This window comes from Aspergillus bombycis, assembly GCF_001792695.1.
Source record: "Aspergillus bombycis strain NRRL26010 chromosome Unknown contig00043, whole genome shotgun sequence".
In the NCBI taxonomy this organism is placed as follows: domain Eukaryota; kingdom Fungi; phylum Ascomycota; class Eurotiomycetes; order Eurotiales; family Aspergillaceae; genus Aspergillus; species Aspergillus bombycis.
Genome location: NW_019170045.1, coordinates 178,356 through 203,323, shown reverse-complemented (window position 1 = coordinate 203,323; position 24,968 = coordinate 178,356). Strand labels below are relative to the sequence as shown.

Below are 24,968 nucleotides of genomic sequence, written 5' to 3'. Positions count from 1 at the left end.
TATTCTCGATTCATCTGTTTTGGTACCCGTGGCAGAATGTAAAGCATACTCAGTGGTCATCTTAGCTTCAATTGACAGCCGGCAGATGTCATGCTGGTTCGTCAGATGCCACTCGATGTGAAAATGGCGTCAGATCTAAAGGATCGGCTCACCCATCTCCATCATAGAGATGATTTGGCTGATATAGGTTCGGCGGCCGTCACCAAGCTGCGCATAACTCTTGAGCGGTTGTGTACTGAAGATTAGTCGATAAAGCGATATGACTGAAGCCAATGTGAACCACACATCAGGCGCCGATCCGTTATTCTTACATTGTTTCGATCCCATTCAGTGTCGCCCTCAGGCCACGGTTCCGCTCCGTCACTAGTGAAGATAGACTTGTCACAGGTGATCACAGCCAGATTGGCCCCAGCTACTGTGCCCACCTCTAGATACACTTCACATAGCGCACCTTGATCTGGAACAACTCGGCTGAGTGGCAACAACATACCAGGGTGATTGGTCATTGCTAGGAGGTGAGAAAGGTAGATGAGGGCTGCCTGGGTAGGATGGAGGGTATCGTGGGCGTATGCCTAGGTATCCGATAGGGGTATTGCTGTCATTGTTCATTGATAAAATAAGATTGTTCCTTGGTATGGCCACATAGTCAGGAAATATGTAGATCCCTCGACTCATATGGTTGTTGCAAGGAGGCAGCGTTTCCTTCCCCGCACCATCTCCTTGGTTACTGCCTTTAACGACTGTGGGATCTATACATGTACCATAGAACGGTAGAGGAGCACGGGGTATCCAACTGGGCTGTCTCTCTTCCTCGCGTGGCCGCTGGCAAGAGACTCCATGATACGGCGGGAATCCATAGGTCCCACGTGCTAGCTAAGCCCCATTTCCTAAGCACCCAACGTGGAGTACGTGTTCAAGAACTGAACTGGCCATACAAATGTATCGTTATGATCTGGGCTGCCTGAACTCTAGGATCCTGCATCATAAATTGGGAGAGGTTCTCTTGGGCACCTCTAGTGAAACTACTGATAGCTAATCGTATTCTGCACCTTCGCCACACCCCCGAGGTCCACTTCAACCACGTCGCCATCTTTCAAAAACTCCTTCCGAAAGAACCCTACGCCCGATGGCGTTCCCGTCATAATAACGGTACCCTTCCTCAGAGTCGTGCCCCTTGACAAATGACTGACAATTTCTCTCACCCCCCAGATCATATCACTGGTATTGGTACTTTGCTTTACCACGCCGTTCACTCTCGTGACCAAACCGAGTCCCTGGGGATCGTTGATCTCCTGCGGGGCGATGAGAGCATGTCCGATCGGTGCGAACTTGTCGAAGGACTTGGCATAACAGAACTGGCCCGCAGACGCCTCCGGAATCTGGAAGTTGCGAGCAGAGAGATCGTTTCCAGCGGTGTAACCGAGGACGTAGTCTAAGGCGTTCTCGGCCGCGATGTTTTTGGCATCCTTGCCGATAACGACGGTCAGTTCACCTTCGTAGTCGAGATGTGATTGAGCGTCGGGATGGATAGGAATGGGCTCGAAGGGACCCGTGAGGGCATCGGCAGGCTTGGTGAACACCGGAGGATAGGTTGGGACAGTCAGCTGCAGAGTGTGCTCTGTTAGTTACTACTCACAACGTGTGGCTCGAGGGGGTTCGTATGGACAGATTGCTGCTAGCTAAAACCTACATTGGCTTCTTTGGCATGTTCCTTGTAGTTGAGCCCGATACAGATGACGAGGGGAGTATTTTCGATTGGGGATAGGAGCTGCAGAGATATCAATGATGGTGTTCCCGTGCGAGCCCTGGACGTAATCGTATACCTACACTGCTCACGGTGTGGACCTTGTCTGTCAATACCAGTCCATCGAAGGGGTTTCCCTCGAACTGTTGCACAATAAACCGGTTGTTGTCGGTCCTAATGAGTTCTCCATAGTACTGTTGCTCGCCGATTGCAAACCGGACAAGGTGTTTGAATGCCGCCATTTGGCCGTGAGGTATGTTGAGGATGCAAGTGAACAAACAGAAAGGCAAGCTGAACAGAATTCGATGCGCCGACTATACCGTTCAGAAGGGTCGAACTTATACTTGATGCGCAACTCTTAATTCTTTTGGCGATCTGTGGGGCCTATCGATTCGCGTGGGACCCTCAACGGGCCACCGACAAACGACCTCGGGAATATCCTGGCGGCGAGTACACTCCGAGAATGCTCGCCTGTGTGGCGTGTATTGGCAGGATTGGCCCGGAGACAGTGGCCCACCGACTGGAGGCGATGTTGTCCAAAGAGGACGGATGTGTCTCTCAGGTGCTTCTATCGCAACTGCCGGTGTAGATCCTGCCAATCCGAGCGCCCTCGGAGCCACGAAATAGGTCCCACATGGGTGCTTATTTCCCCAGGTATGGCCCCATATAAGACACATACGCCATACATCGTAGGATTCCTATGTCCGGTGAAACAGCGTCGACGCATTTTGCATAATCATCACTCAATGGCCCCTCAAGCATCTCCACGCAAGCTCTGGGAGCATCCAGACCCAGAGTCCACCCAGATGGGGCAATTCCGACGGGCTCTGGAGAAGCACACTGGGCAACACTTCCAGGTCGGTAGATGAATTGGCTGTGTTTTTCAGCCCGCGATATTTAACTGAAGATAGGGATACCATGATCTCCATAACTTTTCCATTACCCAGCGAGCCACCTTCTGGGACTTCTGTTGGAAATACGCCAATCTTATTCACGAGGGGAGTTATGCCTCCGTTGTCAATGAATCCGCCCGGATGGATAGCATTCCTCACTGGTTTTCGGGGATTCAGCTGAACTTTGCGGAGAACCTACTTTTCTCGGCGTCCGGGGATGGAAGATCCACGACAGGCAAGGAAGACGAGAAGATCGCCGTGGTTGAGGTCCGCGAGGGCACAGCCGCCGTGCCTCTTACGTGGAAAGCACTCCGAAGTCGAACGGGTCGGTTAATGCAAGCAATGAAAGCACATGGGGTCAAGAAGGGCGATCGCATCGCGATCTGCGCCAGCAACAGCATCGACACGTTGCTAGTCTTCTTGGCTACCACGGCGCTGGGTGCCATTTTCTCCTCTAGCTCAACGGACATGGGCGTGAAGGGGATCTTGGACCGACTGTTACAGATTCGCCCTCGCCTGTTATTTATGGACGACCAGGCCGTGTATAATGGCAAGACAATCGACCTGCGATCAAAGATGACGGCGGTTGTCAAGGGCATGCAGTCCGTGGGTGAGTTTCAGGGAATTGTCTCCCAATCGCGCTTTGCTTCTCGGCCATTAGATGTCAACCATGTGCCGAAGGCGCAGCCCATTGCGGCGTTTTTAGCCCAATCAACTAGTAACACCCTAGAATTCGAGCGAATGGCATTCTGTGATCCTTTCCTTATTGTGTATTCGTCTGGGACCACCGGCCAGCCGAAATGTATTGCGCATTCGGTTGGAGGAGTACTCCTCAATGCCTACAAGGAGGGGCAATTGCATATGGAACTGGACGAGGCCAGTGTCGTCTTGCAATATACCACAACCGGCTGGATCATGTATCTATCGGCCATCCAAACCCTACTGTTCGGATCCCGGGTCATCCTCTACGATGGCAGTCCCTTTCTCCCGCATCTTTCCTCACTGATTAAGCTCGCGGAACAGCAGAGGTAAGACGTATAGCTACCACCTACCGCAAGAAACTCCACTGACATGGTGGCCAGGGTCACCCACTTCGGCACCTCTCCACGATACATGTACGAGCTCCAAAAGGCGAACATCCAACCGAGACAGATCGCGAATCTGAGCTCGTTGACAATGGTCACCAGCACTGGAATGGTCCTCCCGGAGTCTCTCTTTGAGTGGTTCTACGACCAGGGCTTCCCACCGCACGTGCGTCTCAACAATATTTCGGGGGGGACCGATCTCGCCGGGTGCTTTGGCATCGGCAATTCGCTTCTTCCTGTCTATGTGGGTGGTTGTGCCGGAATGAGCCTCGGGATTCCAGTTGATGTCTACGATCCCAGCATCGAGGGTGCGGGTGTTCAAGGGGTCCCGGTAGAGCCAGGGGCTGCCGGTGAGCTTGTGGCCACCGCCGCGTTTCCCAACATGCCTGCTTGCTTTTGGGGTCCGAACGGACACAAACGGTATCACGGTGCCTACTTCGCGCGCTTCGACAGTATGTTCTTCCCCCCTCGATATGAGCAATTGGTCGCTTGTGAGTATCGGTATAGTATACTAACCAAGAATGCCAGATGTCTGGACCCACGGTGACTTTGTGTCAGTCCACCCGGTCACCAAGCAGTTGTTCTTCCACGGCCGGGCAGACGGGGTCCTGAACCCGTCTGGCGTTCGATTCGGCTCCTCGGAGATATACCAGGTCATTGAAAGTGAATTTCCGAGTGAGGTCGTGGACTCGATCTGTGTCGGCCAGCGCAGACCGTCCGACACAGACGAGCGGGTCGTGTTGTTTTTGCTCCTCAAGCCGGGGGTGGTCTTTACCCCGGAATTGGTTGGTCGAGTGAAGGCTGCGATTCGTCAGAAGCTCAGTAGTCGTCATGTCCCGACGTTCATCTTCGACACTCCTGAAATTCCGGTAAGCAAGAGGCCTGACTAGCAGCGAGTCCCATGAGCAACACTGACGATTCACACTTAGACCACCGTCAATGGGAAGAAGGTTGAGCTTCCCGTGAAGCAGATTGTCTCCGGAAAGAAAATCAAACCATCCGGTACCCTGCTCAATCCTCAGTGCCTGGACTATTATTACCAATTCGCGGAAGTTGAACGGCTGGCCGCCCGGGGGAGTAAGCTGTGAAGGAGGTATGTAAATGTTTATTACAGCCGATAGGCGACATAATCACTGGAAGTTCTGCTTCGTGGGATCACATACACCCTGCGGCGTCGCGGCGACAACGGTTCAGGCACCTAGGGTTTATTCAGAGCATGGTGAATCTCTTGCTCCCCGTGGGCTTACATGGTATCCATTACCACATCGAGGTTTTTGTAGGATTAATAAAATGGATATACGGTTTTTCATATAGTAATAAAGCATGTCTTTCACATCAGTCATGGATTTTTTTTTAAAAAAAAAAAAATAAATAAATAAATATATACAATCGTTATACATCTCCTTGTGCCCAACACGACACTGTGCTGATACAATTATATATATTCCCCCCTACCATACCGGTTACTACTATACCCCTTACTCCAGAGCAAAGCAACAAATATGTAATAGAGATGAGTCACGTAATACAGTGTTCAAAATTTGAGTTCCAACTAGTTTGACTAGAACTTCTAGCCTTTCACGACAAGTACCGAATACGCAACTTTAAATTGGGTCAACGGGTTTTGACGGTCGATGAGGATGAGGGTTGGTTTTCTTTCCACGAACTGCCCCACTGGGTCGACGGGCTACCGACGGCGGTCCCATCGCCGTGAGTCACGGACCTCCGCCGAGCGAAACCATGACACATCCAATCGAGCACGATTGGCCCTGACAGACGCACTGGGGGCAGAAGGAAGAAGGAATAGGCAGATTCGTTTCTGGTCCCACGTGAGCATCACATGGACGGACGAGCCCTGCCCACGCCATCCTCAAAACGACGACGATGAGGAAAGAAATGGCAGTCAACATCAGACGGTGATTGACAGCCATCTATCTCTCTTGAAAGCGAAACTACTGGAATAAATGGCATCAAAGTAAGTCTGATTGTCCGAAGCGCCGACCTACCGAAGAAGAGGTGGATCCGAAGGGGACAATATCAAAGGAAGAACAAAAGCAAAAGGGCATGCACAGAGACTCACTAAACGGGTTTAAAGCACAACTCTCAATGGTTCCCACGACATCGCGATCGTACGGGCAACAGTTGATTCTGTCCCGGCCGTGCTCCATCTCCTAGATACTGCAGTCAAATGGCTGGTATCGCAGGACAGAATCGGGCAGTGGGGAGCAGCACCGTTTTCCGAGAATCCAAAAAACCCCGAACGACTCAGAGAATTTGCAACCACTGGCCATGGTCTGTGGCTCGCTATCAAGGTGGCTGACGATACACCTGTGCGGGACCAAAATCGACTCTCCGATACGAACGCCCAAACCGTGAACGGAGACACGCCGGGTGTCGTCGTAGGAGCGCTTGCCATTGGAGACAAAATGCCTTACGTGCCATCTGTCTCGGAGCCTGAGCTTTATGTGCGGCTGTTAGTCACGGATCGACAATGTGCTGGCAACGGGATTGGCAAACGTCTTTTGGACCATGCACGCCATGCTGCCAACAGCGCTGGAGTCTCATTACTACGGGTGGATTGCTACGCAGGTGGCGACGGCAAATTGGTCCAATATTATGAATCTCAAGGTTTCAAGCGATTGGAACGTTTGAACCTGGAAGGCGACTGGCCTTGCCAAGTGCTAGCTCAACGATTAGACGCGGTGGAAGGAGACGAGGGACGTTGATTCTTTCCTTGCGGGAGCATCTGATGTGGCTGTGAAAATGGACTTCGACATTCATCGGATACAGTACACGGTAGATCCATAATAAAACATTGTTGAGCTCGGTTTCTTCTTGGTAACAGCCTAAGGCATAAGCATCGTGAGCCTTCGCTTGTGTCATAAACTGACTGGTTAGCCGGCGAGGAGCTTGCCAGCCGACCATTTTGTTTGGTGCCGACCAATCGATTGTCTGTTAAACCGCTGTAGAGGCCGTGAAGCATAGCTGGCATGAAGGAATCATGGTCGCGAGGGATGTGCACTGGAGCGAGACTTGGAACGCCACGGCCTAAAACACATTTTTCGCATACAACATTCTCAGCCACCAGCCCGTCTAAATAAGTACTTCAAAACTCTAGTTCACTGCATAGTCTAAGTGCTGACTGTGATTTCAAGGCCTTCAATATGGTTATGCAGCTGGAGTGTTGCAGGAGTATTATATTCGTACTAATTCATGACAGCAACAGACATCAGAAGAAACATGTAGACTACCTTACCAGATGCACCAGGGGTGTATGCGCTGTAAAAAGAGAAAAAAGACAAGAAACGAAAAGAAACGAAAAAAAGAAAAGAAAAGTTAACCGGCAATCATACGGTCGTCCCTATTCAAGTTCATACACAGAGTGATCTGGTCGCTGATGGAGTCGCTGTCCCGCTTGCAACGAGCCAGGAACTTCGGCAATGTCACTGGTCCTTGACCAGCGATTCTGGTGCGGCGAGATCGGATCCTCCCCTTGCGTTGACTTTTGATCGTGAGACAGACTTGTCGGCCTTTGGACCAATGAGTCGGAGGCACATCCTGACATCGAATCCTTCCGCTGCTTTTCCAGATCCGCTTTGATGACCAACCGGTCCACCAGCACCGCATGGGCCTTTTTGAGTGTCCGTTTCACAAACCCTGTGGCCCAAATCTGCGACCGCATGTTCACGTCTTCCCGCAGGTACAGCCCTTCACGGGGGGCATCGGGAATGCCTAGTTCGACGGGCTCTCGCGGCTCTCCCGGCATATTGCCACATACAGACCATTTCTCTCGGATGTCCAAGCCCGTTGGGGCATAGACATGCGTCTGGAGGCCTCGCGGGAGGTCGTAAAAGCAGCCTGCGTAGGACACATTGCCCTGTACCAGCCCGCCTGGTAGATACGAGATTCGGTCGGTCATCTCGTACCAAGTACAATGGAATTCATCCGCAGGCGCAAAGGCCGGCGGGCGACAGGGTTGGTGACGGATCACCAACGGGTTCAGTTCAATCATTTCCGAGTGATTGTGGAGAGCTTCTACAACCGTCTCCCGCGTGATATAGGATGGGAGGGGGGTGATGTTGGTGAAAACGCTTCGTTTGTACATCCTTGAGACTCGGTGGGATATCCGCAACGACGGTAGTCCAGGCTCCAGCACGACGGAGAAGAGGGATATGGATCAGGTCGCGAATATGTGCTGTGATGACGGGGCCGATGAGGTTTCTCTTGCCTCTCGTGTTTGCCGAAACCTTAAATGAGGGCGATGAAGTGGCTGAGCAAAACGTCACGGTTCCTCATTGGTCACCGTGGTGCTCGTATGCATGGTAAAGGCGTCCCCAAGTGAAGATCTCGCACTGGCTGGAGAGGTCCAACGGCTTTGAATAGCCTCATGTCTCCCACCATTCCGGATCGGGGAACATCTCGCCAAGCTCTTGCCAAGCTCGGCCCCGGACGTGGATCTTTGTGTTCTTGTATTCCTTCTCTATCGCGTTTGAGTAGGGCCGTGTATGACCGGATGAGGTGGGGTGGAAAAGGGAACGTTGAGTGAATGAGACTCGCCTTGTATCGTCGTGCTTGCCATGAATGTATGGAGAGTATATCAAGCCTCTGAGGCGAAGTGGGGGGTGGAGCACGTGACCACACGAAGCACAACTTCAGTATACAACGGATGATCTACTCCGTACTGGCTCTAGAATGGAATGTATTCTCGATGCGTTCCATGTGGGTTGCTGGGCCGACTTGGAGCGGCAATACTTCCAGTCTTCTATGCATGCAATGTAAATCTCAAAGACCACTGTATTGGGATGTACACAGTAGCTCTGCCAATGCATAAAGTCAGTTGCCTATGCTCGGGGAGAAATAAAAGCGATGCCATCCATACCCACAGACCCACCGGACTCCGAACATATGGCTTGGAGGCAGGGTTACATCGGGCTATATTGAGGCCCACATGGTACACTATCGTTATCTCGCAGACCGTGTGGGATGAACCAGCTGGATAACGCCATCCGCGCCAAGCCCTAACTACCTTAGTCGTAGTGCTTAGCTACACATGCTAAGGCGCCTCCTGATGGCAAGCTTATCTTTCTTCTCGTTGCATGATAGGCCCTCTGCTATCTCCGTTCACTATAGTCAATATCTTGTGCCGGATTACCCTCTCCGTCATTGGATGTGGCCGGTCACCCCGCTTTGATTAATATATCTCGAGTTGCATCGTGGCCAACAAAGGGAAACCAGAGGGAATGAGTGCTTTAAAGAGGCCAGGCTACCGCTGATCCGTTCCAGCCTCGATCGCTTGCCCCCCTCCCCCCCTTATTTTCTTTCATTTGCCTCTTGTATGTTGCTCCTGTAGAGGCAATTCCACACAATGGGTACGTTTGGGCGTTCGATCTGGATCATGTCCAGCTGAATCCTTTCCCGTGACCAGATGGTTAACAGACATCCAGCTTCCAAAGAGCGTTATGACGAAAAGGTCGACATTCCCGTGGTAGAGGAAACGTCGCCGACAGCGGGAGAGTACGATGAGAACGAGCCCACCGAGGAAGAGTTGTCGACGCTGCGACGTGTGCCGGGTAATCTCCCCCTGGTAGCCTATCTCATCTGTGTGGTCGAATTCTCCGAGCGAGCTTCGTACCTGGGTGTTTCGGGCCTCATCTCGAACTTCGTCAATCGTCCAATGCCAGTGGGTGGGAATGGCTACGGTGCACCGCCACGGGGAACACAACAGACGGCGGGCGCCCTGGGCATGGGCACTGTGAAGGCAAACGCCGTCAACCAGTCGTTCAGTATGCTGGCGTATGTCCTTCCCATGCTGTTCGGCTATCTATCCGACGCTCATACGGGCCGCTTCAAGATGATCTTCTGGGGTGTCTTCGTCTTTGGGGTCGCTCATGTCCTGATGGTTGGGGCGGCCGCTCCAACGCTACTTGCTAATGGGGGTGCGAAAGCGCCCTTCTTCATTTCCTTGTACATGCTGTCGGTCGGTGCCGGTAGGTTCTCTCCTCTTCTGCGGTTGCTGAGGTTCAGCACTAATAATCGCAGCCATGTTCAAGCCCAATGTGTCCCCTCTGCTGTTGGATCAGATGCCCACTACCAAGGCCAGGACCAAGCTGCTGTCCAGTGGCGAGAAGGTTATCGTCGACCCTGAGGTCACGACGGAGCGGGCTATGTTGTGGTTCTATCTGCTTATCAACATCGGTGGCTTCATGCAAGTCGCAACCTCCTATGCCGAGAAATACGTCGGGTGGTGGTTGGCCTTTATCCTGCCGCTGTTTTTGTATCTTCCGTTGCCAGCCCTCCTGGTATGTCATGATTCAAGACCCTATAACTGCCCTACTACCAAGACTAATCTGGTGCTAGTTCTGGCTGCGGAAACGTCTTGTTTTACACCCGCCCGGCGGCAGCGACCTCCTCAATGTCGTTCGTGTACTGCGCATCTGCCTTGCTGGCGGCGGCATCTTCCGCGTTGGACGCCATGGCTTCTGGGATGCGGCCAAGCCGTCAGTAATTGCAGCGAACGGCGAGCGCTTTAAGACTCATTGGAACGACCAATTTGTGGAGGATGTCCGCCGCGCATTCCAGGCGACAGGAATTTTCTGTTTCTTCCCGATCCAGTTCCTCAATGACAACGGGTTGGGTAACGCGGCAAGCTTTTTGTCCACCATGTTGACGACCAACGGCGTGCCCAACGATGTGATCAGCAACTTCAATGCTCTGAGTATCATCGTGTTCGCTCCCATCCTCAACTACATGCTCTATCCGTTGCTTCGTCGGCTCCACATTCGATATGGCCCTGTGGCTCGGATCACCACGGGACTGGCCCTGTCTTCCATCGGCGGCGTAGGGTACACCGTTCTCAACTACTATGCCTACAAACTGGGACCTTGTGGTAAGTACGGTTCTTCTGACACATGCGTGGATGCCGACGGGGTTTCTTTGGTGGCACCAATCAGCATTTGGGTATGTCTTCTTGTCTCCATCCATCCTTGCATTCGACCCCAGGAGTTGGTGATTGTTAACAAAATGTCAGTGGATGGCCATCCCATATGCACTCGGTGGTATCTCCGAGCTGTTCGTCAATGTCCCGGCCTACGGTATCGCCTACTCCCGCGCCCCCAAGAACATGCGTGGAGTAGTCTCGGCCGTCAACCTGCTCAACACCGCAGTGGCTTATGCCATAGGGCTCGCATGCTCCGCCGTTGTCAGGGATCCTTACCTGACCTGGGTCTTCGGCGGTCCCTCCATCGTGGGTGGTGTTCTCACGGTGATTTTCTACTTCATGTTCCGTCATATTGACAAGGAGGAATACATGCTGAGTGAGGACGCCGAGCGCGTTTTGGAGCTTGAGGGTACGGGAAACACGTTCACCGAAAACTCCTATAACAAAACAACAAACCCAACGCCTGCGATCGCTGCAAATGAAGAGTTCGGGATCTCGCCAAAGCAGTGAAGCAGGAAGACACCGGGGAGTTGGGGCTCTGATGTGACGGGGCTTGGTCGTCAGGGTATATTACTATAATGCTGAGTTTGAGAATCGTGGCTGTGATTGCCTACCATACGCAATGCTCTGCTCCTAGCTTGTCTAGCTTGAAATGATTTCTAGTATTTGTACACCAGCTTCATGACAAATTGTATTGTAATAATCCGCCCAGTAGGCGGTTGCATAATAGCCGTGTTGTTTAGCCATGCTATGGACTGCTCTTTCATCCAATCTGACCGACTATATAATAAAGAACGTCACTGTTCAGACACCATTTCGCCGCACGCGTCTCCGTCCTTCATGACCTTCATGACCGGTTTGGGGTGGTATCCTTCCATAGAGCAATGCCGCCATCGGTAATCCAAGGTGTCAATCAACTAGAGTGGCATCTAACAACCTACCTATGTGTCAAGAGGGATTCATCGGTGGCCATTGTGGCATCCCCTTTGAGCACCACTATCATACGGGGCATGCTCCCAGGCGGGCCAGACAAAGTGAGGGTTATGCGTCTGAGCAACTAAACGGAAGTAGTCAGACCGTGATTGCAATTAACAACATGGAGGCTACTGGATGGAGCAATGATCGTTTCCGGCAGCTCTCTCGAACATACGCCCCAGTATTGCGTGATGGCCCCGACGGGCGAGATGAGAACGTCCGATATGCAATTGTCCCTGTTAGCAGTGGCACGGGTGATAATCTGGTCACTCGCACCTCCAACATGCCGTGGTTTCATGACTGGCAGATCGGACCCGTCATGGGCGCTACGCTGTGGGATGCCATTAATGCCATTCAGCCTCTGAAGCCTAAGACCCAGGAGGGTCCTAGCTATGACTCCGACTCTGACTAGGCGAGATGTGGATCATGTCGATAGAGAAAATATCTGCTCCCAATGCGTAATCATCAGCCTGTAATTGCCAAGGTCCCACCCGTAATGCATGCCTCTGAACATCCTCCCCTAACTTGCATTTGTATAGCTTTGAAATGAACAGCTGCATTATATGTTATATCGATAATGCCAAATATGCACCTCTAAACATAGAGTATGACAATCATATATCGTAGATAATGACATCAGGGCTTCCACTGTTAAGACAAGGGAATAGAGAATTACAAATAGCAGCATGTAGAGGATGATAGTGAGATAATGATCTTCTTATTTCCTCAACCGCCGCAACGCACGAGCTTGACCTCGACGACGGGGTCGGAATGTCTAACGGTAAATCTCGTTATTGTAAGTACCCTGAATTATGACTTTCTGATACAAATATGTATAGGTCCGTTTACCACGGAATCGAACACATTCACCGCAAGCGCTCGGGGCATTGGGCTCAAATTTTCAGACAGTGTCCCTTGGTTGACCGGCGACCTCGAAACCGTCGCAAAAGACTATAGTCAGTGCCAGGCCATCAATGTGGGTGAGCACATTCGGAATGAGAAGGGTAAACCTGTGTGGGTTGTAGGTTGACCGGACTGGATAGTGAATAATGACCATATCCAATGTGAATCTTAGTAACTGAGTCTGTCGTCACCAAACACATCGCATGTACCTTTGAGCCGTTCAGGTAGAATCCACATATCCCAGCTCCCCACCAATAGAGTAAAGGTGCTGGAAGACTGTTGGCTACCTCGCAAGGGGAAGACGGAGAGCCATATCCACCTCTTGATGTTCAGGCTGAAAGCACGGAAGATGGCGAGTGAGACCATGGAGAGGCGATAATTACCATACATGAAGACTATATATACATATATCACAACGTATTTAGAACACTTGGTTCACATCTTGAAGTATATAATCCCCCCTCCCTGTTCCTCATCGATAGACGATACAAGAAATTCAACCGGTTCTGTTTCGCTATATATTTCATGACTGTCGGTAGCCCCAACCTGACTCCAATGCCAGAAGTGAGCGCGGGCATCGCAAACACGTGTTAGAGGTACATACTATCTCAACACCAAAATCTTCCTAGATGTTCGTGTCTAGATTTTGATCATCTTTATGTATGTGTCATATCGAAATACCCCTACTTAATATCCGAGGGACTAAAAGTCGATCTTTGCGGATCTCCCGCAGCGCTGGCGTGCACTGATCTGATGTCGGTAGGGTACAGGTTACACTTAAGGTGTATGTTAGTAATACGACCATATCTAGTCGGTATTACGTCACCCAAGCCAATGTATTTCCTGGCCAGAGGGGGATCTCCCTGGCGAGAGTATCCTTGGACCGTTGCTACGTGTGGCGTGTATCAGATAAGATGGTCGGCGCCTCGGAGGCATTCCAACCACCGAGCCTTGGCGTGACAAAAGGAATCCTGCAAGGACCCCAGTGGGGGAAGCCAAAGGGTCTGGACCCGAGACTAAGCGAATCGCTCTCGTGGAAGGCAGCAATCAAATGAACTCAGTTCGTTGTAGCGCCGGGGATCTATTTAACCAGGACGAAGCATGGAGTTGGAGTAGGGAGCAGGGGTTGGAATCCATCAGGAAGAATTCGTCATAAGCAAGGGTTACAGGAGAGGAAAGCCAAGTCTCATCCGTTCAACAGAAGACGGGAAACAACAAAAAAAAGAAAAAAGGAAGGGGGGAAGAAGTCACGAATGAAGCAAATACTCATTTCTACTCGTCGGTGGGATGTGAACGTGTGTATCGTGTAACCGGTCGCAGTGTCCTTCCTTCAAGAGTAATCAAAAATGGGATATGGATAGTCCACAGGCTGGTCGGCCTCAAGCAACACTCGTACGCAACCCTCATCGCCCGCATGGACCGCATGGTGCAGTGGAAGCCAGCCCGCCGCATTGGTGAGGGTGGGATCAGCCCCCCGTTGGAGAAGCTCGGCCACCATAGTGTAATTGCCATTCATGACCCCAACATGGAGAGCCGTAGCCCCTTCGCTGTTGACTGCGTTGGGGTCCGCCCCATGGCTCAGTAGAAGGCGCATCACCGAGAAGTTGCCCCGCGAGACTGCCATATGTAGCGCCGTAGTCCATCGCGGACGCACCTGTCCCGGAAATGGCGTTCTGCAATGCTGTGGGACTTGACTTGATGGAAGACTTTGGGAACTCATCTGTTCACTGGCTGTGGACGAGGGTAACGCCCAGGCTCTGTCATCCGATGCATCATTTAAGCCACACATCATACTCGGTAGATCTGGAGATCGAGGGAGATTGTTTTCGTGGGTAATGGGGATTTCAGCCTCACGGGACGGCATGCTACTGCCATCAAAGCGCATCGTGAGTGGTGATGTATCATAGAAAGACTGTAGCCAAGTAGGGTCTGTTGAGTCATCGTACGTTTGCCGACTGGGAGATGTCGAGCCCGAGAGTGGGCCCACGGAGGATGGTGAGGCAGAGGAGGCGTATCCGGGGAGTGAGACTTCAGTGAGTGGGATCTGGTTGTCCAACCGTATTAGACTTTTCAAAGAGGCATCATATGGCGCAATGTCGGTGCCAGCAATGGGGATGTCAAATGATAACGAATCGGTTGTTCTGAAGTTCTGGTGGGAACTTAGTGTGACTGTACGATCTTTTGACGTTTGACTGGGGGAGACCGGACTGTTAGCATCGAGGCCCAGGTCTCTCAATCGTCGTCTAACATTATCGCCTGGGTGAGTTAGCTGGGCGTTATAGAAGCAATTGGCACGTTGACACGTACGGCGACGTCTTTGTGCAAGGCGGTTTTGTTCCCTGCGTCGTTTGAGGGCTAGTATCTCTTCGTGAGGCGGGCCCATGTCGATTACAGCCGTGTACAACGAGAGATCCGCGTTTGATCCTCTCGATAACTGTCAAGGGTGGACATCCGGAGATATATAAAGCAAGGCAGCGCCGAAATTAGAAATTGCAGCGCAGTCAACGGCTGGCGCCGCGAAAGGATTTCTTACACATTTCTAAAAAAGGGAAATCATCAGCTGCCAAGCTTCATGAAGAGAGCAGTAGGCAATATCATATTCCCGAGGGGACCTGCGAGCGGAAGGAGTGTAATGATTCCGTTATTCCCCTCCAAAGTGGCAATCGGTCCCTAACTAGGCAGGGCCAAAAAGTACAAGATGGAGGTGAAAGTACGGACTGCCGAAAGTTCTGAGCGCATTGCAGTGGACCAATTGACTACAGCTCGTCCGCCACTGAACGGCCGGCCTCGTATCATCACCTTGGCTCGGGGGCACCTCGTATTGAGCTGCAGCTCTGCAACCACAATCTCGCGGAGCCTTTCCGGGAGGAACCGCTTCCCTCTGCTTGTTCGGTGCTTAGCCCAAGCAATATATAGTCTTGTCAAGCCAGCGATGGTATACGCATCGAGTTACCAGACCAACGCTTGGCAAAAGTACTATGCAATAGAAAAGGGAAGCTCGGGGCAGCAGCAGGTCAACCCTAGCATATATAGAGTGCGCAACAGTGGCACCATGTGCGTTCATCTGCTCGGCGTCCCTTTTCTTCCGATACTAGAGCCCTGGTCCGCACGGAATACGTGAAGAATGTCTGATGCGCTGCGGTGGGGAACAAACCTCAGAGACCACCTCACAGATGTCCCCACTGACTACTACCTCGGACTCCGTTCAAGCACGCCCTCCCGACAGCCGAGACAAACCGAATGCCTTAGACTTACGGTCATATTGCTTTCCTGAGCCTGGTAGCCGTTGTGTGAAACCGGGACTCCTGGCTCTTTGTTTCAAACTCATATTATCTGCTCAACACATGTCCACCTGAGTGTGTGGAATTACACAGTATACACTACGACATTTATGATGTAGGTCAGTCAGGTCCAGACAGCAACATAACCTGTTCGATGCAGGACATACGACCAAATGTCGCAGAGAGCGTCCTCCCCTGCAGAGCGAGTCACACTGACGGCGTGATGGAACAGACATCCACCCGAGCCGGCGATCATGCCTACACAAGCAACAGCCATTGACGCAATAGAACATGCCAAGGAGACTTGTCCGATGATCATCTTCTGCATGTCATGCCTCCGAGGCCTTTCAACACAGTCCCTGTGCGATACTGTCATTTGCCACCACCCGTTGGTCAAACATGGATATGCATTGGAAGAGGCTGGCTGTGGTGTGCTGCGCTTTGGACGAAGCCCGGTATCCTCGGAGCGACGATCAGTGCTCAGCACCCTCTTGTTACATCTGCCATCTCGTATTTATGCACCTTTATCCTTGCACGTTACATCTCAAAGGTGCCTGATAGCAAACTCGGCGTCTCGGTGGAGAGCCCACGGTCGCCATCGGTCGTACTATCATGACAAAAGACTTGTATTGCTGGTCACCCTTGGTTTGGGTTGTCAGAGGCCTGCGCCGGGCCTCCAAGTATTCCATATAGTCAAACTGGCATCGTTCATAAATAACGGCAAGCGAGCAACACAGCTCATCTCAAATCACTGAAACTTAGGCTCCCGTTCCCCAAGGCTGTCTAAGCTGCACATCGGCCTTAGAATCTCAAATTGGTTTCCCTAAGCTGTTACATCCATTGACAACCATGCGCCCCCGTCAGGTAGTTCAGACCTTCTTGAATTACTGGCCTGCCACAGGTCCTGTACAAAGGGAGCTTATACTGGGCACGATTGGCGCATATCGCCGACCCATCGATAGTCGACCTGCCCTAATCGAGGATGTGCGTGGCCAAGAGCGAGCATTTGCCCTGGACATCCACGGCTTTCAGTTCATCAAACATGTCAGTCAGCATGTTGCGTCCTTCGAGGAAGCTTCTGTGAAAAGATATATGTACCCCGAAGCAGAGGACATTCTCAAGAACGTGTAAGTATACCCTTTTAGTTTTTCTCCATTCACAAATGCCCCTTTTAATGTCGATCTCTATGATACACCCACAAGAATGTTGCTGATTTCATACATAAAGAACTGGTGCGACCCGCGCCCACGTCTTTTCGCACATCACACGCACAGCTCCCTATGAAAGGGTAGAAGCAATGGCTGATTCGGCCGACCCGGACACGAAGGCGACCAGTGTGATGGTGCCCGCGCGGCATGTCCATGTGGATCAGTCAGAGCCCGGGGCTCTCGAAGTCGTAAAGGACAACATGACTGCCCTGGAAGCTGAGCGATTGTTCAAAACCCGTTGGGCTATCGTCAATATATGGCGCCCACTCAAGGTGGTTCCCCGGGACCCATTGGCTGTATCGGATGCACGTTCCTTCCATGATGATGATCTCCTTGAGATCTATGGGCGGGTTCCTGGCAGGGAGAAAAACAAAGACTATGATGGGGCGACAAAGGGTAGTGGTTTTGGTATGCTTTACGGCAAGTATGCACCTGGCCAGAAGTGGTATTATATGTCCGACATGAAGCCGGACGAGGTGGTGTTGATCAAATGCTACGATTCGAAGGATGATGGTCAGACGGCTAGAAGAACGCCTCATACAGCCTTTGTGGATCCGAGAACGCAGGGTGTACAGGAGGCTCGCGAGAGCCTGGAATTGCGATGCCTAGTATTCTTCGAGGATCAGCCTCTAGCCTGAAGGGAAGTGGTATAGGACTCTGTCGCGCTGCCATGGCGGTGATCAAGCGGTAGCAAGAAGGCCAACGGTATTATTAGTGCAGACTTCCCCATTTTTCCTTTGGTCCTAACTCCAGTTGCAGGTAATGTCACTATGCATTGTCGGGGTTGTTTCTACATGCCACTCCATCATACGCTCTTCGTTCTACATAACTACGTATTTGTAGCGAAAGAAATAGTACAATTCAAGTGGTAAATAATGTATACAGTGTGAACCCGCCATGTATACCACTCCAGTTGCAATCAGAGAGTGCTTTCCTTAGGTCATCCAAGTTGCTATCAACGGCGTTGCTACACGGAAGAGGTTGTTCGAACGCATGGAGCACCATAGCTTTAAGTTCCCTACGCAACTCGCTTTCCATCACTGTCTAGTAGCTATTGTGATATGAATTGGTCCCTAAGTCTGCCATTTTGGTTCTGAAACCAGACGATATTCAAGCTGGAAAAAGGTAATTATCTCTACACATGAGCCCAACATACCATCTATTGAGAGATCCTAGTTTCTCGCAGGCACCAGTCCACGAGTGACCCAGTCCTCAACATGTCGACGTAAGTCCTCCAGCCCAATGCCGGACTTCAGGTTTCCATAATCTGCGAGCGACTGTCTGGTATTTGTCACATCGTATGTGGCCATGTCCTCGTAAAGCTCCCATCGAGTCAAATGCTTCCGGACTGGCTCCTGCAGTACCGGTAACATAGGGAGCAATGGGTTGGTAAGCAGATCGCTGTCCTTTGATAGGATCTCCAACCAATCTTTGTACTCCACTGCTTTCAGGTCATACCCTAGCTCCTTGAGCATTTCCCAGGAGGTTTCAATATCCGTGTCCTCCTCACGTGTCTGCGGCACTAGGTGGAAAGTCCGTCCAAAGTTGTTGGCGTTCGAGGTGATATGCAGTAGAGCGGTGGTGATAAAGTCAACAGGAATCATAATCTTGCTTTGGTTCGGGAGAATGGGACGATATCCCAATTTGATAGACCCGATGAACACCCGGCACATGAAGTCATCGCAGTTGCCCTTGCCTCGAAGGGTGTCACCCATGATGAATCCCGGTCGGAATACAATCGCTGGTAGGCCCTTTGCAATCATGGAGTGAATCAATTGCTCCGAGACCCACTTGCTCTGTGTGTAACCGATGTCATATGGCAGCCACCCCTGGAACTCACCAAGGTCTACATCCTCCGGGATGTGGTCTGCACCTGTGAAGTGCGATACTGGGCCTGTGACGGCGGCTGTCGACGTGTAATGCAGTGCCTTGGTCCGTCCGGTCGTCGCAAGCTTAATGCAGTTCAAGGTTCCATAGACATTAGTGTTACGATGCTTCTCGTACGGTTGGACGTAGTTCACATGTGCGCCGATGTGAAAGATGACGCTCGTCCAGAGAGCTAGATCTTCAAATTCGGCTTCGGACAGTCCAAACAGTTCCTTACCCAGATCTCCGGCAATGGCGGTCACTTTATCCAGATTGTCCTCCCATCCCAGTCCGTACTTATCCAGAGCTCCGAGAAGCCGTGCACGGGCGGAATGCGCGTCCGACGCACGAACCAGACACCGAACTGATTTGACATCTGGGCGATCGATCAACTCACGTAGGAAGTACGTCCCTAGAAATCCGGTGGCTCCGGTCAGGAATACCCGACCCTCCGAGGGGCTTCTCCAATCTGGAGCTTTGTTGGACAGAACAGGGATGTCCTGCGCTAATTGAGAGTCGGCGATGAAGAGGCCGAGCCGGCTGTGGTCTACTTTGCTTTTGGCATGACCAGCATCGATCAAACTGGCGAGGCCAAGAAGAGTGGGACAGTCATGGATTTGCTGCATGGTCAAGGTCATGCCGAAGCGCCGACGAATGTGGACCAGCAGCGCGGCCGCCTGTAGTGAGCTGCCTCCCAAGTGGAAGAAATTGGACTTGTCATCAATATTGCTGATGCCGAGCACTGATGTCCACAATGTACGTAACCAGGTTACACTGTCTCCGGTATCCTTGGCGTTAGAGGATACAAGAACTTGCTGTTCGGCCCTCTTTGCCTCCTCCAGGTGCTTATTCATGACCGCTACACGGTCAATCTTGCCGTGGACAGTGAAGGGTAGCGAGGCGACGGCCTCCAACCGGGGCATCATGTACGCCGGTAGCCGGCGGCGCAGATATTCGTCGAGCTGTTCCAGAGAAAATGCACCATCATGTTTGGGAATTACAAAGGCCATAATATAGGTCTCCTTTCCTGGACGATGGACGGGCAGCACAACGGTACCCTGCACCATCTCGCTCTTCAGCAGTGCCCCCTCGATCTCGGCCGGCTCGATGCGGAATCCACGGATCTTGACCATGTTGTCTGCACGCGCCACAAACTCAATGGCACCCGTGTCAAGCATGCGCACTAGATCCCCTGATCGGTAGATGCGAACGGGCGACCCATCCTTTGATAAATGGGATACTTCAAGGAAGCTCTTGGCATTTGCTTCCGGGCGCCCCAGATAACCGCGTGCAACTGCGTCACCACCGATATAAAGTTCGCCAACACTGCCATCTTTGACGGGCTGGAGACCATCATCCAAGATATACACTGTGGTGCCGTCCAATGGCTTCCCAATAGGAGTCTGTCCCCGGCGGACCTCTTCCAACGTTGTGAGATGGTACGTGGTGATAATCGTGCATTCGGTTGGCCCGTACGCATGAACAAGCTTCTTTGGTGGTCCATTCTCCAAAACCACCTGCATCACACTGGGATTCGCCGCCTCGCCACCGGTGAGCACATAGTCGAGGTCCTCAAACGCGTTGGGAATGGCCGACACGACATGGTTCAACAAAGCAGTCGTGACCAGGATCGATGTGATGCGGTATTTGCGGATACTGTCATGCAGTGCAACAGGGTCAATAACGACGTTCTTCGGAAGCAGAACAATGGCGGCTCCTCTAGCCAGAGTGGTCCAGATCTCAAACAGAGCGGCGTCAAAGCTAGGCGCCGCAATCTGAGCGACTCGATCCGTACTCTTGAACTCAACACATTGCGTGTTGAAGGCCATCCGCGTGATTCCCTTCGACATGATCTCCACAGGCTTAGGCAGGCCTGTTGTCCCTGAGGTGTGTAGGATATGGGTGCGGTGATCGCGCCCAGTCTCAACAGCGAGAACCGTATCGTCATGATATCCATTCTGGTGCACGTTGGAGTACCTGGATTCCACGAGGATAGGCTTGAATTCGGGAAAGCGAGCCTTTTCGCTCGCGACAGTGAGGATAATACGCGTTTTCAAGGCACGCAGGAGGTCATTAATGCGCTGGTCGGGAAATGACAAATCCATGGGCACACAAGACCCTCCCAAACGCAGTACCGCAGCCTGAGCTACTACATGTGCAATGCCCATCGGCACGAGAATACCAACTGGCTCTTCCTTTTGAATATACTCTGGACCTAAGATCGAGGCCAGGTGATTGACACGGGCGTCGAGCTCTCGATATGTCATAGATTGGTCACCGTCCACTACCGCAGTAGCATTGGGAGTGGCGCTGACATGATGCCGATAGCATGCCTCGAGGCCAAGTGAGGAGATGTTCGAAAACATTGACATCGTGAGGGAGGTTCGTCGGACAGCAGAATCTAGCAGAAGATATGATAGGGTCGACTGATTGTGATGGAATCTCGCGATGTACCATTGCTTGGGCTTCTGACCTTAATATATACTCTCTACAGCTTCGCCGTACTTTCATCTGTCTACTATCCTTGGACTCCTTCACTTCTGTCCACAAACTCCTCGATTACTCTCAGCATCCATAGTCATCCTTCGCCATGCCTTGTTGTGGGTCCTCAGCCCTATCCTCCGTATACAATCTGAGTAAGTTTCATTACTGTCTTGGCAAGGCAACAACCAAGGAATATCATTTACCTAATAGTTCAGTGTTGAAGGATCTCATCTTTTCAAACTTTATATACGAGTCACGTCATGTCATGTCATGTCATGTCAGCGAGTCTAGTTTCAGATGGTATGCAGTCAAGGGAGGCAACCATATGTGCGAATGCCACTGTTGTCCATCACTACCTCATGAATCCGTATCTCCGACCTAGAATCCCGATCATGCCTGTCTGGTGCTACTATATAGATCGCAAACACCACGAACCGCCGCCTGCGTCTATTCTACTTCCTGAGCCAGGGAGAATATCTGGATAACGAGGTCTCAGTTTGCACTCTAGCCATGCTGGCTACGCCGAACTTGGGCATATCCTTTCAGGATGGGCTGACAAAGCCAGAAATTCTATACGGGTGTCTTTTTGTCCTCTTTGCTGTTGCTAGTCTCTGCATTGCCACGCTGCTCTTCCCAGCATCCTTCACTCCTGTTTCCAAACTTATCTCTTGGGTCCTCAGCGTATGTACCTCCATCCCGTGCTTAGTTTGCAGATTGCTCAACTGATGCGGTTGAACTATAGATCTATTTACAGCTCAAAAATCCGATTCGGCATACGGAGACCGGCCGTAGTATTCCCGGACCGAACTATGTGTGGCCCAATGGACAAGGCGATGTAGAGAAGTACGTGCAGGGGAGAACGAGGAGCGAACAATGGCAACAAAAATATGGCAATGTCTACCGTATTTGGGCGGGAATGACCCCAGAAGTGTCCGGATACCCTCCTGCCCTCGCGTTGGACACGACGGTTTGACTGACGCACAACCAGTGTATTGACAAGGCCCGAGCAGCTTCATACCATTTTCAAAGATTCAGACAAGCATACAAAAGCCACGAACAGTGATTCTGGCTACTTCATGAGTCGGATCCTAGGTCAGTGCTTAGGGCTCATGGCGGGTCAGCGCTGGAAATTTTTGAAGGGGATTGCGGCGCCACCCTTCATGCACCCAACAGCTGTCCGATCCATCGGTCGGATTCAAGAGCACGTTAGAGCCCATTTCCATGACCTGGAGCACAACGGCAATTTGAGAGACGGCCGGATACACCCCGTTCAGGACCTGAAGATGCTTCCATTTTTCATCGTTGCCGAGGCCAACTATGGCTCCCTTACAGCAGACATGAAATCTGAACTCGATGCCCTCGCGCCGGCGCGTGAAAATCTCATGAAATTCGTTCTTTTCGGTGGCTTGGCCCGGTTTAATATCTCTCGCTTCTTCCCAACGGAAGCCAACCGTCAGCTGCAGCGATTCCGTTCCCAGTGGCGGGCGTTCAATCGCGCCGCATACGAGCGTGCCCGGGAGAAACATCCGTCGGCGATGGTTGTCCAGATGTACGACGCCGTCCACAAAGGCACTCTCACGGAGGAGCAGGTTGCACAGACCATGGACGAAACTCTGTACGCCAACCTGGACGTCACCACGGGGGGTCTGTCCTGGAACCTGGTGTTCTTGGCTGCCAATCCAGCCTGCCAAGCACGCCTGCACGAGGAAATATCCGCCCTGACCACTGCCGAGGAAGAAGGGTATATCTCTCGCAACGGAACCTTTCTTGCAGCATGTGTGCTAGAGTCTTCCCGGCTCCGTCCAGCCCTGCCCTTTACCATCCCGCAGTCTGCCCCGACCGAGCGTGTAGTAGATGGATATCGCATCCCCGCTGGAACCAATTATGTCGTGGACACCTGGGGACTGAACGTGCGGGATGAATTCTGGGCACCCGATAATAATACATATCGCCCCGAGAGGTTCCTGAACAGCTCCAACACGGATCTACGGTACCACTTCTGGCGGTTTGGCTTTGGTCCTCGGCAGTGTATTGGGCGCTACACTGCCGACGTGGTGATACGGGCGATCCTGCTCCATTTGGTCAAGCATTATGAGTTGCAGATGCTTGAGGGAGGGAATTGGACCCAGGACCCTGAGTGTTGGATCACGCATCCTGATTTGCAAGTGAGGTGTGTTCGGCGGACGTGAGAAGGGGGGGCAACTTGTAAATACAGTGCATCTCCTCTGCAATCTATAGAGTACCAGTGAGACACAGAATCCATCTTGCTACCATGAGTGGAGTCATGGCTGGGATTGATGACGAGATTTCCACGTAGGGTGACATCGCTGCAAGCGTTTCCATTATGTAACATATAGCCAAGTTCTCGACTTCCACGTCGATCAATATTTCTCGTATCTGATAACCCTAATGCCCCCTGCGTGATGCATGTCGGTGCCTTGGCAGGCCCGAGCCGCCGAGCACCACCACTACGACGTTCAGCGGTTTCCCCTCGAGCCTGTTAGATACACATACCCAGAGGCATCTGCTGCTTTGTCCGTTACCCACCGGATCATGGAGCGATCATGCACCCAGTGTCATCAGCGCAAAGTACGCTGTAGCAAGACGCTGCCGTGCTCGGCCTGCGTACGGCTCGGCGCGGCGTGTCGTTACCCCACAACCGACGCCAACGCTCATCGGCCTCGGAGGGTCCAGAAAATCACCATCACCGATCGGATTGCTCAGTTGGAACGGAGTCTGGCCGTGTTAACGAACAGTACTGGGGCCTCGCAAGGTCCTGACAATCCGAACGTCCGAGTCACGTCCGCAGCCTTGCTGCCAGAGCCACCGCATTCTCCCAACCGCCGACAGGAGCTTCTCGTTCCGGATGGTGCCTCCACTCGCTACATCAATGAGACATTCCTGTCGCAGATCCTGGACAAGGAGAAGGCTCTGTACAAGGTCATAGGGACCCCCCGGGAGACCGATGAAATCAACGGAGGCTTGCGACCAGAAGGCATTTTGGCCAGCTCCAGACACCCTGCGAATTGGGGGAACGAGTTGGATCTTTCGCGCTGGCAATCCGCACAGCTATGGCAGATATATCGCAACAATGTCGATCCCGTGGTCAAAATCCTTCACCTCCCAACAGTGGAGCCACTGGTCTATTCGACTATGAACGGTGAAGGATCGGATGACTGCAGGGCTCTGCTGTTCGCCATTTACTTTGCGGCAGTGACCAGTCTGGCCGAGGTCGACGCCGCAAACCTCCTCGGTCGCGATAGGCGATCCAGCTTGCTAGACTTTCAAGCCCGCTTTGAAAAGGTCATGGTCGACGCCGCCTTTCTGGACGCGCCGTCCATGTTATCCTTGCAGGCCCTCGCCATCTATATCGTGAGATTGCCCTTCCCAATCACTGGGCGACCGAACTGACCTAGTTAATGAGACATGCCTCCGCGCACACCGTACCAGTCGATCCGGGTGGATCATCAATGGCGTCCTCATCCGGGCTGCCCTGTCCATCGGCCTGCATCGCGACGGATCGCATTTTAATCTCCCCCCATTCGATGCTGAGGTCCGCCGGCGGCTCTGGTGGCAGATCCTAGTGCTGGAC

General features: G+C 52.1%; 10 protein-coding genes across 10 annotated transcripts; 6 read left to right on the top strand and 4 right to left on the bottom strand.

Moving 5' to 3' along the window:
* Positions 1 to 1,022: 1,022 nt before the first annotated feature.
* Positions 1,023 to 2,034, bottom strand: ABOM_005613 (fumarylacetoacetate hydrolase family protein; the record flags this gene model as incomplete). Its single annotated transcript, XM_022532742.1, has 3 exons — positions 1,023 to 1,604; positions 1,691 to 1,768; positions 1,828 to 2,034. Coding segments are annotated over 3 exons (867 nt in total), but the record flags the coding sequence as incomplete, so codon positions are not given.
* Positions 2,035 to 2,490: 456 nt separating this feature from the next.
* On the top strand, positions 2,491 to 6,448 carry ABOM_005612 (acetoacetyl-CoA synthase; the record flags this gene model as incomplete). Its single annotated transcript, XM_022532741.1, has 6 exons — positions 2,491 to 2,601; positions 2,656 to 3,665; positions 3,720 to 4,174; positions 4,251 to 4,591; positions 4,652 to 4,806; positions 5,818 to 6,448. 6 exons carry the CDS (start codon positions 2,491 to 2,493, stop codon positions 6,446 to 6,448), a joined length of 2,703 nt encoding a protein of 900 aa, XP_022389117.1.
* A 635-nt stretch (positions 6,449 to 7,083) lies between these two features.
* On the bottom strand, positions 7,084 to 7,827 carry ABOM_005611 (uncharacterized protein; the record flags this gene model as incomplete). Its single annotated transcript, XM_022532740.1, has 1 exon — positions 7,084 to 7,827. The coding sequence occupies one exon, from the start codon at positions 7,825 to 7,827 to the stop codon at positions 7,084 to 7,086; it is 744 nt and encodes a 247-aa protein (XP_022389046.1).
* Positions 7,828 to 9,087: 1,260 nt separating this feature from the next.
* Positions 9,088 to 12,046, top strand: ABOM_005610 (oligopeptide transporter; the record flags this gene model as incomplete). The annotated part of the gene is made up of 6 exons (XM_022532739.1): positions 9,088 to 9,091; positions 9,167 to 9,709; positions 9,762 to 10,021; positions 10,080 to 10,679; positions 10,750 to 11,144; positions 11,731 to 12,046. The coding sequence occupies 6 exons, from the start codon at positions 9,088 to 9,090 to the stop codon at positions 12,044 to 12,046; spliced, it is 2,118 nt and encodes a 705-aa protein (XP_022389047.1).
* Positions 12,047 to 12,405: 359 nt separating this feature from the next.
* Positions 12,406 to 12,664, top strand: ABOM_005609 (uncharacterized protein; the record flags this gene model as incomplete). Its single annotated transcript, XM_022532738.1, has 2 exons — positions 12,406 to 12,415; positions 12,474 to 12,664. The coding sequence occupies 2 exons, from the start codon at positions 12,406 to 12,408 to the stop codon at positions 12,662 to 12,664; spliced, it is 201 nt and encodes a 66-aa protein (XP_022389102.1).
* Positions 12,665 to 13,867: 1,203 nt separating this feature from the next.
* ABOM_005608 (ankyrin repeat domain-containing protein) lies at positions 13,868 to 14,920 on the bottom strand (the record flags this gene model as incomplete). The annotated part of the gene is made up of 2 exons (XM_022532737.1): positions 13,868 to 14,793; positions 14,845 to 14,920. 2 exons carry the CDS (start codon positions 14,918 to 14,920, stop codon positions 13,868 to 13,870), a joined length of 1,002 nt encoding a protein of 333 aa, XP_022389101.1.
* A 1,747-nt stretch (positions 14,921 to 16,667) lies between these two features.
* Positions 16,668 to 17,664, top strand: ABOM_005607 (GA4 desaturase family protein; the record flags this gene model as incomplete). The annotated part of the gene is made up of 2 exons (XM_022532736.1): positions 16,668 to 16,945; positions 17,046 to 17,664. 2 exons carry the CDS (start codon positions 16,668 to 16,670, stop codon positions 17,662 to 17,664), a joined length of 897 nt encoding a protein of 298 aa, XP_022389103.1.
* Positions 17,665 to 18,198: 534 nt separating this feature from the next.
* ABOM_005606 (putative NRPS-like enzyme) lies at positions 18,199 to 21,264 on the bottom strand (the record flags this gene model as incomplete). The annotated part of the gene is made up of 1 exon (XM_022532735.1): positions 18,199 to 21,264. One exon carries the CDS (start codon positions 21,262 to 21,264, stop codon positions 18,199 to 18,201), a length of 3,066 nt encoding a protein of 1,021 aa, XP_022389128.1.
* A 622-nt stretch (positions 21,265 to 21,886) lies between these two features.
* On the top strand, positions 21,887 to 22,349 carry ABOM_005605 (cytochrome P450 oxidoreductase GliC-like; the record flags this gene model as incomplete). The annotated part of the gene is made up of 2 exons (XM_022532734.1): positions 21,887 to 22,057; positions 22,119 to 22,349. The coding sequence occupies 2 exons, from the start codon at positions 21,887 to 21,889 to the stop codon at positions 22,347 to 22,349; spliced, it is 402 nt and encodes a 133-aa protein (XP_022389130.1).
* Positions 22,350 to 22,452: 103 nt separating this feature from the next.
* On the top strand, positions 22,453 to 24,787 carry ABOM_005604 (cytochrome P450 oxidoreductase GliC-like; the record flags this gene model as incomplete). The annotated part of the gene is made up of 2 exons (XM_022532733.1): positions 22,453 to 23,541; positions 23,822 to 24,787. 2 exons carry the CDS (start codon positions 22,453 to 22,455, stop codon positions 24,785 to 24,787), a joined length of 2,055 nt encoding a protein of 684 aa, XP_022389129.1.
* Between the last annotated feature and the right edge of the window lie 181 nt (positions 24,788 to 24,968).